Raw genomic sequence first — 12015 nt, forward strand, 5'->3', positions numbered from 1 at the left:
ATGCACTGTAGAGAATGGAATACAGAGGTGCAAGAGTGGAAAGAGAAAGGTCATATAGGAAGTAACTGGGGGCCAGCTGAGAGGTGAGGAGAGGAGGAAAGGAGTAGGTCATTCTGAGAAGCTTTTCATAGGTAGGACCAATAGGACTATGGGAATGAAAGAAAGGGAGGCTTAAGTAGGATGCCTACACTTTTCGGTTTAAGCAGTTAAGTAAATCATAATGCCATTTACTGGGCAACACTGAAGGAGGGACAGTTATGGAAAGAGGACACTGGGATCCAAAGTCTCAGGACATAGTTTTCAACAAAGGGCAAATAGAATCATAGACGATAAGAGATTTAATGGGCATATGAATCATTAATCAATGATTACAATACATACTGAAATATCTACAGGTAAAATGATGTAAAGCCTGCAATTTGCTTCAAAATCATTTGAGTGGGGGGAGGTAGGAAGAATGAGTACAGGCGTAGATGAAACACAAGATTGGGCATGAGTAGATCATCTTTGAAGCTAGCTGATGGGTACCTAGAGGTTCATCATACTACTCTCCTTTTGCGTATGTTTGACAATTCCATGGGACTGGATGAGATCACCTAATATTCAACAAATGGGGACAGCCCCACACTGGCAGGGGTGGGGGGAGTGGAGTAGAGGTGGCGGTGCTAGTGCAGTGGAAAGAAAGAGATAAGACCACTGCTGTCCTAGAGTTGACATTCTCTGGGGAAGAGACATAACAAGCAAGTAAACAAATATGACACATTTAAATCAATGTGATAAAGAGGAAGGGTGATGTGATAAAGTGTGCATGCAACTGAGTGGCCAGAAGCAACAGCTCCTTGAGGCAGTAATCTTTGCATTGGACTGATTCACAAGCTAAACAGATATCAATAGTGGTGTTTTTAAAGTCCTTTCCATTCTACTTTTTAAACTTTTACTCATAAACAAATCTGAATTAGTGACCATAAGATTTCTACTCTAGGGAAAATGTTTTAACTTAAAAGCTTTTGCTCCCCTCCTCTCCACTGTTTTTTTTTTTTTTTTTTTTTTTTCCTCTCTCTTTTTTTCTTTTAAAATTCATTTGGCTGCACTGGGTCTTAGTTGCAGCATGCAGGATCTAGTTCCCTGACCAGGGATCGAACCCGGGCCCCCTGCATTGGGAGCATGGAGCCTTAACCACTGGACCACCAGGGAAGTCCCTCCATTGTTTTTTAAACTCCAAATTTTGAAGCCATTATTAGCCCAAGAGTTCTAGAAGTAAAGCCAATTCAGGACTGACCCTGGTACCCCCTTTAGAATCCCTTTTTGCCCTGACAGCTTTCCTTCCCCCATCATCTGACTCTAAGTGCTCTTCTCCCCTCAGCTACAGTTTTTGCCAATCTTAGGACTCCAAAGGATGTCTTTCCTTCCCTCTTCCAAGTGCTACTTCCCTGTGCAAAGCAATGCTTCCAGAGATTATAAGCCCCATGAGGGCTTGTGTTGTTTGTTCACTGCTGTCTTCCAGCACCCAGAACTATGCCAAGCACAGTTGGCACCCAATAAATATTCACTCAGTGAGAAAACTTCCAGAAGCCACTAGGTAGGTAACCAGGCACCTACCTAGGTGCTAAACGTACTTGATCCTACAAGTAGAAAAAACTTGTGGCCTATCTTCACACAGATAAATATCACTTCTATTTTACATATGGACAGCTGAGTAGGTTCAGATAATCCAAGATCAGAACTATTTCACCTAAAACAGTCTTTCCTGTCCTTAAAAATATTTTGAAGACAAAAAATAGAAGCTATGGAAAAATCTAGCATATAAAGAGAACGTTACCAGTGTCATTTAACATTTCTTGAATATATGATGAGTTTAATTGATGTACAACAGCCTTCCTGGAAAAATCCTGGAAAAAAAACCAACAAATATTTTGGTTTCCTCAAAACAAAACAAAAAACAAGCAAAGAAACCTCTTCTTGGCCCGAATTATAGAAAGTCTTCGCTGGCAGCTCAGCCTAAGCTCTTTTGCATACGTGCTTTTAGGAGAGGCTTGCAGATTGCATGTATTCTGCAGAGCAACCACACACACTTAACATTCATTAAATAATAATGAAACAGGAGGCCTGGATTTTTTTTGGTTTCTCCTGGGTCTCTTCATCACTCAAGTGTCCTTGGACAAATCTACTCCCTCTCTCATATCTGATTTCCATATATCCGTTTCAGGATAACCTTTCATATCTGATTTCCATATATCCGTTTCAGGATAATGTTTATGACTAAGATGCTTTATAAGATCTTCAGACTACCAGTAGTAGTTATGCCCTCCATCTATGAAATTTATCTCCTTCACTATCCTATGGGATGTCTTCATGACACTTCTATTGAAAACCCTCACACATAGTTGCGAGTGCTGTCAAAACCATCTAGGGACGGTACAGATAGTCTAAGGCCAATGAGCTGACAACGTGGATGACTTGAACCTGAAGTCTGTTTCCTATGCTACTGAGAATTGGAAAATGGATAAATGTGATAATCCCCAAACCACGTTTTCCTTATTTCTGCCGTTTTCCGCCGCATCTAAACTATGCAGAAGCTGCTGACAACACTTGACTATCCAGTATTTGGCAATTCTACCGAATACTGAAAAGGTTAAAAGGCCGAACTTGCTAGTAGAACAAGCTGCCAGGACTGGTAGTCAGGCTCTGGTGCAGTTAGCTGTGTATTCCACACATTGTTTTAGAGGCTTACAAAATACAGCCATCTTGCATCAGGCATCCCGGCTCAGGAGGAAGGCGAGCCCCGGCCCCTCCGCCCTGGAGATGCCACCTGCGCGGGGCCGGGCGTCCTAGGTGGCAGAGCCCTTGCGGACTGCCTACAGCCCGCACCGCGGGGCCCGCCACGGCCCGGGCCGGCGTGTTGAGCGACTAAAGTTGTCTACGGGCGGGCCGGCCGCACCTGGCCCGGAGAGAGAGCGTGAAGACTGCAGTCCGGCAGCCCTGCCAGCGGCTAGAGCAGCCCCATCCGAAAGTGGACGCGGGACGCTAGGCTGCTATTTGCTTCCGGTTGGGTAGTGTTTTCAACTGGGGTGCACCGACCCGACCGGCGGTGCCCTTCTCCCCGCCCCCGGGGCGCCTCGGGGACGCGCGCCTGGGCCCGCGCCGGAGCGGGGCGCCCCCTCCCTCGCCCTCCCCGCCGCGGCCTGAGACGCCCGCAGGCCGGGTGTTCACCGACCGCGCCTCCTCCCGCCCGCCCCTCCCCCCTCACTTCCCCCTCGGCGCCCCAAACCCGGGCTTCCCGAGTGCCAAGACGTGTGCGCACGGAGCAGGGTGGGAGTGCGGGGCCGGAGAGCCGGAGTTAAAACGGGGGCGGGCGGGCGGCCGTCTCGGCCGGAGCCGGCGGCCCTTCGGCGTGTCTTTTGTGTTTGTACACACACTGCGCGAGGCGGCCGGGAGGAGGGAGCGGGCGGCGCGCGGGGGAGGGGCGAGCGCGCGCCAGCGAACGGGCGCGCGGGGGGAGGGGCGGAGGCGGGGCGCGAGCGAGGGGCGGGGGCGGGGCCGAGCCTTCCCTCCATTGTGTGTGATTGGTTGGCGCGCGGCGCGGGGGCGGGGCGGCGTGTGTTGGGGGATAGCCTCGGTGTCAGCCATCTTTCAATTGTGTTCGCTGCCGCCGCCGCGCCGCTGTCGCTCTCCGACGCCAGCGCCGCCTCTAGCTCGCTGAGCTCCAGCCGAAGGAGAAGGGGGGTAAGTTTCCCCGTCTGCCCGCTTCCCCGGAACCGAGCCCCGCTTGCCGTCAACCCCGGGCCGGGCCCCGGCGGTGCGGTGAGGGGACCCAGGGTCCCTCCGGCTTGGCCCACAAACTTTTTGGCCCAGAAATGGAGGTGAGGAGCGAGTTTCCCTCACCCCTCAGGCGACGGCGGCTCCGGCGGCTCCCCAGTCTCTCGCCGCCTCAGCCCAACAGCAGCAACCGCCGCGTCGCCGAGCCTGCTCTCCCTCCCCGCGCCCCTGGCTCCTCTTTCTTCGGTGAAATCCCGCCCGCCGCCCCTTCCCGGGACCCCAGACCTTCACCACGACCCGCGCGGGCCTCTTAACTACCGCCCCCGGACCCCGGACCCCAGTTTTCGAGCGGGAAAAGGGTGGAAATCGCCGCTGCTTCCCACCCTGGGGTAACTCGCTTTTTGCTGCCTCCCCACAGTTGTTGCTAAGCTTCACCATCTTGTCTCTCTTCTCTGGTCACCGACCATATTTTTTCCCCCGTTTCTCTCTTCCCCATTTGAAAAAGGAGGAAAATTTTTTAAAGAGAAAAAATTTTTTCTCCTTTTTTAGAGAAGCGGAAACTTGATGCATTTGAAATGCACAAAAAAAACTTTTGCATTTTGGAGGGCGGCACGTGGCAGGGGATCGGGCTATTTTCGAGCGATTTGGTGTTTTGTCTCTTTGGTAGGGAATCGGATACGTTTTGCGATTGTTTCCATTTTGTTCTGGTCTGGGAGCCGAGTTTGTGCCTGCGCGAGACGCTGGGAGCGAGGCGGGCAGGCTGGGGGACCCTGTGCCGAGGGGCCGGAGGAGGCGAAACCAAAAGTTTATGTGGTGCTTGGGGTGGACTGGTCGGCCGGTCCCGTGCGTTAATTAAAGCCTGGGTGCGGGGCACTTTTTTTTTTTAATTTCACTGCGAAGCTTCTGAGGACTGGACGCCAGGACGGTGCTTTGTAGAATGCTCGCTGGTGGTAGCTGTTGTTCCTCTCTTGTTTTTTGAGACGCCTTTTTGTCAACAGAACTGTAGAGATGCAGAAGCAGGAATGTTTTCAGATATTTACAGCAGTCTATCAACTGCCAGACGTAAAGGGGGGGGGCGGCGGGGGGGGTGACCAAAACCTTTTTTGCTGTAATTTGACTCGACCTTTCTGTGGTTTGTGGCTTCGTTCTTTTGACTTGTTAGTGGATCGAATATTTACAGACATTTCTAATTTCTACTTTAATTAAAGAAACTGAAGTGAAGGCTGTCAGGGGTCTTTTTGTTTTGCCGTTTATCGCTCAGATTTGGCATTTTTGAGAGATGATTGGTGTTAACGCTAACAATTTTCTAGTACTACAGTTTGTTTCAGGAAGTCATATTTGGGTGGTAGACGTAATCTGCACACTTTAAAATTATGTAACATTACAGACATTATTTTTTTATACTGATCATAATTTCCAGATTTTTTTGGGGGGGGAGCGGTGGTAATGGCAGGAAAACTTGTATGTTTGTTAGTTGCATATGGTGATTTTTGTGTTTTGATGCTGGTAGGTAAGTAAGGAGGTCTTTATACCATGGCTCGTACAAAGCAGACTGCCCGCAAATCGACCGGTGGTAAAGCACCGAGGAAGCAACTGGCTACGAAAGCCGCTCGCAAGAGTGCGCCCTCTACTGGAGGGGTGAAGAAACCTCATCGTTACAGGTATTAAAACAAGAGGAGGGAAAAAATGGGACAAAGCCTATCTCCCGAAGCAGTATCTATATAATTTAATAAAAAGATGTATAATTATACTTTTTGCTTTAGAGAAACTAATAATTTTTCCTTTTGAATATTTACTAATACTTTAAAATATATATATATATAATTTAGTGTTAGGTTTTATTGGGAACATGTTTAATTTTGAAGCCATGATCTTGCCCATAGCCCAGAGGAGAGGTTGTATCACTAATAACGTTAATGGGATAGGGTAACATTTTATTTAGCTGTTAGGTGTATTGTATATTTTTTAAATAGTAAATACATTTTTAAATACATTTTTGAGGATACTCTTTCTCTTGGTAAAGTAATTTAATCAAGATTGGAGGTCATTTTGTTTTAGGTAAGTCCTTCATTTACTTGAATTGGTTTATTTCCTTCTGTTAGCACAGTTTTGAACTACCCTGAGCAGTGTTGTTAAGGGCATCTGCCATTAGAGGGCAGAAGTTGTCTGTATTTAGGTGCCTTCTGCAAATGATTTTAGTTAGCCTAAAATAAAAGTGGAAGAAATAAGTCAGAATTGAGGTAAATTTCTTGCTTAAAATTAGTTTTAAAAAGAAGGAAAGAAAGAAAACTTCCATATAGAAGATACACCATAAAAGAGTATTCACATTTAATCATTCATGAGGGATGTGCAGTGTTCAAAGGTATTCTGGGAAATCAAACTTAAATGCCATAAGTGTATTTTTTAAAGGAAGCTTATTGGGTTGTGCTGGTAGGTCTTTTAGAAGAATTGGGGGTGCCAGTGGGAAGGAGGAGAGTGCTGCCAAATTGAGAAGAGTCTGAACAATTTTGACCTCTTTATTTGTGACCTAGTACTTTCCCAAGTTGTAATTATAACAAGTTAGTTATATATATGTTAAAGAGGAAGAAAATAAGGGGACTTTGATTAAACCCCCCTGCCAGGAATCTACTTTAATATCATGCTTTTTGCTTTAAAGGATTGTTGTGTTACTCTTAACAGACTTGAATATTCGGGTCATAATTTAATAAGTGAAATTTGATACAGAAGCTGAAGAATAGTTGGGTGATTTATTTTGTGAAAAGTGACTGCGTCTTTTTAAAGCTGATGACCACTCTTTTATGTTTTTTATGTATTTGGTAACCGTGTCTTTATTGTGTTTTGTTTTAAAGGCCTGGTACCGTGGCACTCCGTGAAATTAGACGTTATCAGAAGTCCACTGAACTTCTGATTCGCAAACTTCCCTTCCAGCGTCTGGTGCGGGAAATTGCTCAGGACTTCAAAACAGATCTGCGCTTCCAGAGTGCAGCTATTGGTGCTTTGCAGGTAAAATGGCGGGTGGGAAAGGCTCTAAGAGTTGGCCGTTCCTGCTTTGTACCAAGAACAATTCTAAATCTTTGTATATGCTTGTTAAATTTAATCATCACGAGTGGATGAGGTAGGTCTTATCTATTTCACTGTTAAGATGTCAGAAAGGTTAAGTTGCTCAAGGTCATACAAGCAGACATAGGATTTTAAAATTTTAGACGTTGCAGTGTTTAAAGGGAAAAAGAACCTTCTGGTTTGGCTTACAGTTGCTGCAGGACATCAGGAAGTCATGGGGCTAAAGGTAATTGGTAATTAGTTTCAAACAGTGACTGATATAAAAAGAATGTTAGAATAAATGGCTTCCTGGGCCTGAAGAGGCAGTTGCAAGTGGAGAGAACATAATATCTGGGATGGGAACAGGCAGCATAAAAGAACTGTGCATTGAGGTAAAAGAAGCATGAGTGGTAGTTAGGATTAGGTTGACGATAAGGAGAAAAAGATACTAGGCTTGTAAAAAGAAATTGGAAGACTTGTAGTTTGCTAAAGGGGATTATGTATGGATTTCCACTTAAATGGGAAACATAGTGAATTTATTCTTAGCTCCAGTGTGTCAGAACTTTGAGAAATACTGTTTTAGCTGTGGTTATCTATTTGAAATACTGGTGGTTTGTGCCGAGATTAAAACTTGAAATGCCCACAAGTAAGATATTTGATTAGGTATGTGGGTATAATTAACATCAATCACTTAAGTAACCTATAATGTTCACGAGTTTGGCGTTCGTTGTAACTCAGAGTATGGTAAGACTGCCACCTCCTTCAGAGCGTGGGGTTAGAGGTGATTAAAATTGCAGATTGCTAGGCACCTCCACAGACCTGAATCGGAATCTCTTTTGGGGGAGGGTCCAGAATCTACATACACTCCATTGGAGGATTTTGCAAGGCTGCTGTTGCCAAGCTTTTCCTTTATGTGTGAGGAAGATTTGATAGGTGGATTCTACCCTGAAGTGTAATTGGTTGAGCTGTTTCTATGGTTAGTCTGAACTTCATTTGATTGGTAAATTCCAGGAGTAGGCATCCATTAAATTCTCAATGAATTGAAATTACTGAAATTTCAAACTACTAAAATCTTCCAGTGCTGTTATTTAAAACCCTTATTTTCTGTTTTAATCATTGACTATCTTTAGATCCCATTTTGTTTATTACTATAATTGCTAATCACATTTTCCCCACTAATTTTAAATATAGAAATATTATTGATATTCTCAAGCATTGATCTAAAGCTGCCAATTTTGTTTTGTAGTTAGAGTTAGCAGGGCTATGCTTGAAGAACACACTATACTTGAAAGTCCAACATTGTTGAGCTTAAGTGTCAATGATAGAGCTTTGTAAATTGATTACTTAACAGTCTGAGTAAAAGACTATTGTTTTTTAAAATTCATGTCTAAACTTCCACATTGCTGTTATTAAGGTGTGTGTTTTATATTTGTCAGTAAATGTGGTTGTATTGGTTTTGAGCAAAATGTTCAATTCTGCTGCCTGTAGTACTCTTGCATTAGGTAGCTCTTTATTGGAAGAGTAATCTTTGTTAGAAGTTTATTTTGTTTGTGTTGCTTTTTTTATACATCAGTTCTCTTAAAGATACAGAGATGGAGAATTTGCTAATGGAAATAGGGCAATAGAAGAGAGCAGTTGAAATAGAATTCCAAAAGTCACTATTTTTGCCTTTAGAATTACACAGTTTACAACTTTTCTAATACAACTAAATGAGGAGGGGAGGTAGTCCAATGAGGATGGGAGAGAATTTAGTCTAGGTTTGCCATAGATAATCAAGAATTCGCTAACTTGAAATTTAGCCTTTGCCCCTAATATCTGAGAGTTTGAACTGAGGTATCATGTTAAAAATGGACATTGGTGGTTTGAAGTGGTGGAAGAGTCAGATATTGAATATACTCAAAATGTTGTAAATTAACATTTTCTTCCAGTTATAAGATACTTTTTCTTTTGCTGTTATCAAAATTACGTTCACTGGGCTATAAATTAATGTGTCAGTCTTTAATTCCCATCATAGCCTTAATGTTTAGGAGACTTTGAGACACTAGCAATAGAATTAGAAATATATGAGTCATGGTTAAATTCCCTATGAGTATTGACTCTTCTCCCAGAGCTGACCAGACACAACTCTATAAAACCTATAGCCAGGTTGTAAGATGGCAGTGAGAGGCCCAGCTGCTACATGCCACATTTGAGTCGTACTAGGGGAGCCAGTAGATCATTATTCCACTCTTAAATGGTCTCAGAATTGCAGGGCCTGTTGGCTTGTCCATATAGCAGCTCATAGTGCTGTGTTTTGCAGAAGCCTTCTAGATTTGCATAATCCTGAGATACGCTGGGTGAAAGAAAAAAGAAACTAGTTTCTTTCTTGAGGAACTTCAGTCCTAGTATCTGATGTGTGGTGCGAACCCCTAAGAGTAGGCAGGCTACAGTATGCTGTGTTTCCTAAATTTTTTACCTATTTCTAGAGTATCCCAAGAATTAATCCCCAAACATTAAGGACTTTTGCTTTTAATATATTCTTTGGAATAGGTAAGATACACGGAACTAATTGCATAGAAAAGATGCAAATTTCGGGAATTCCCTTGTGGTCCAGCGGTTAGGACTCCGCGCTTTCACAGCTGAGGAGCTGCATTCAATCCTTGGTCAGGGAACTGTCCTGCAGCCACATATCCTGGCCAAGAAAAAAAAGGAAAAGATGCAAATTTCAGTTAGGGTTAGAGGTCTCTGTTAAGTAATTTAAGGGCATTAAAAGATGGCTAGTGTACAAGGCCATTATGATTGCCAAGGCATTAGGAGTTCAAAGTTACCTGCACCTGGGAACCAGGGGCAGGAGGAGTGTTTGCTTTCTCCTTCATGGAATAATCTTAGGTAGTCCATAAAGGGGAGGTAAATAAGACTTAGCTCTTGATAACAAATGCTGCAGAAAGACATGTAGGGATAGTAAACTTTAGGTGAAACAGATTTTTATAGAAGAGAGATTAGGCTAAAAAGAATGAAGATATAAATGTAGGGAATAATTTTTTTCATAAGATGGAATAACGTAAACCATTTGAATTAATTGTTGCTGTGTTAGTTCTTTTAAAAGCAGAATCTCAAGTTTTATTGGCAAAGTCAAAATGTTTGTAAAAAGCAAAACTGGTTCTTCCCATCTCTGTATCTTGTGTGTTATGTAGTATTGTGGGGCTTGAATTGCTCAAGTATTCTGTGTATTTCCCTTTTAGTTTTATTACCCAGAGTTTCCAAAATGGATATAATTTTTTTAATTAGGACAAAAATAGCAATTACAAAAATCTGTTTTTTTCCCCTAAATATATCTCGAACAGAGAAATAACTTGCTTATAGAGAAGCCAAATATCGTCTTTCATTTAGTGTGTTCCTAATCCGCTGAAACAGTTGGACTGATGACTGGTAAAACAGTAGGTTCATTTCAAAATGAGTAAGCAGATGTTTTAACCTAGACGAAAGGATTCTTCAGCTTTTCAGACAGCTGTAAGATGTGCTAACAATTTAAGAGTTAATTATAAGTAGAAGCTCCCGTTTTTTCCTCTTTACATGCCAAGTGTTGGTGAATGATTCATGTAGCTACCAGTTTTTGAGTGAAAGTAGGGATAAGAAGATGCCTTCAGAAAAGTCTTAAGAATATCATGAGAAAAACCAGGGGGATCAATGTTAATGCTGGGAGGTAGCAAAAATGCCATTACAGATAGGGGTGCATAGAGGAAGGTACAGTTAGTGGGGGGCATGGGGGCATATCTCAGCAAAGTAGGTCAATGTATATAAGTAAGACACAAATCTGGTGTGTCCTGGGACCCAATAGCACTCTAGTGGTAAAACTGAGGTGTTAAAGGAAAGGTAGATGGGGACCATATGATGGAAACCAGTGGTCAAACAGATATAATGAAGTGTGAGTAAGATTCAGAAAAAGGAGGACACAGCAGGGTAGGAGAGTATATTACTTTGGATTAGATACATGATTCCATTTATCTTAGGATGAGAATGAATGTTAGAATTTAAGTTGGAGTTTTTGCTTTACTCAAGACACATTTCAGTTTACTAAAAATCACATATAACATTAAAAAAATTAAACTTTTTTAGTAGTGAAATTATTTGACTTGTATTATTTGATAAAGACTTGAGTTTTCACTTTCATAAGCTGCCTTTCAGCCTCGTCGCACAGATATTAAAATGTAAGCATTTGGTAAAATAGTCAACATCTTCTGAAGTAGGTTTTTAAAGGGCTCAAAAACCTCATCTTTTTAACTGATACAGATGTAACTTAACTATTGATAATATTTTTTTCTTTATTCCTGTTGTAGGAGGCAAGTGAGGCCTATCTGGTTGGCCTTTTTGAAGACACCAACCTGTGTGCTATCCATGCCAAACGTGTAACGATTATGCCAAAAGACATCCAGCTAGCACGCCGCATACGTGGAGAACGTGCTTAAGAATCCACTATGATGGGAAACATTTCATTCTTTAAAAAAAAAAAAAAAAAAAAAAAAAAAATCTCTTCCTGTTATTGGTAGTTCTGAATGTTAGATTTTTTTTTTTTCCCCGTGGGGTCAAAAGGTACCTAAGTATATGATTGCAGGTGGAAAAATGGGGGACAGAAATCAGGTATTGGCAGTTTTTCCATTTTCATTTGTGTGTGAATTTTTAATATAAATGCGGGGACATAAAGCATTAATGCAAGTCAAAATGTTTCAGTGAACAAGTTTCAGCAGTTCAACTTTATAACAATTATAAATAAACCTGTTAAATTTTTCTGGACAATGCCAGCATTTGGATTTTTTTAAAACAAGTAAATTTCTTATTGACTGCAACTAAATGGTGTTTGTAGCATTTTTATCATACAGTAGATTCCATCCATTCACTATACTTTTCTAACTGAGTTGTCCTATATGCAAGTACATGTTTTTAATGTTGTCTGTCTTCTGTGCTGTTCCTGTAAGTTTGCTATTAAAATACATTAAACTATACCTGCTTTTGGTCTTTACTATCAACCTTATCTGTACAATTAACTTACTTGAAATTTCCATATTCAGAATAATTTTAGTATCAAGTGTTTTGTCACTTTTTATCTGAAACTGTTGAGAGAGGAGGAAAGTATAAGCTTTGTATGGGAAGGAAACTGGAGCTACTGGCTTTCCTCAAATTTTTAAAAATTTGAAGATGGTATTTCTATTTTCCAAAACCAGAGTTTGACTACGGATATGTGTA

The 12015-nt window shown here is 42.1% G+C and overlaps 1 protein-coding gene across 1 annotated transcript; it reads left to right on the forward strand.

Moving 5' to 3' along the window:
* Positions 1 to 3582: 3582 nt before the first annotated feature.
* Positions 3583 to 11774, forward strand: H3-3A (H3.3 histone A). The gene is made up of 4 exons (XM_079915134.1): positions 3583 to 3723; positions 5267 to 5417; positions 6606 to 6759; positions 11112 to 11774. Exons 2-4 carry the CDS (start codon positions 5290 to 5292, stop codon positions 11238 to 11240), a joined length of 411 nt encoding a protein of 136 aa, XP_079771260.1. The 5' UTR covers positions 3583 to 3723; positions 5267 to 5289; the 3' UTR covers positions 11241 to 11774.
* The last annotated feature ends 241 nt before the right edge of the window (positions 11775 to 12015 follow it).

This window comes from Stenella coeruleoalba, assembly GCF_951394435.1.
Source record: "Stenella coeruleoalba genome assembly, chromosome: 1".
NCBI classification, from domain to species: Eukaryota; Metazoa; Chordata; class Mammalia; order Artiodactyla; family Delphinidae; genus Stenella; species Stenella coeruleoalba.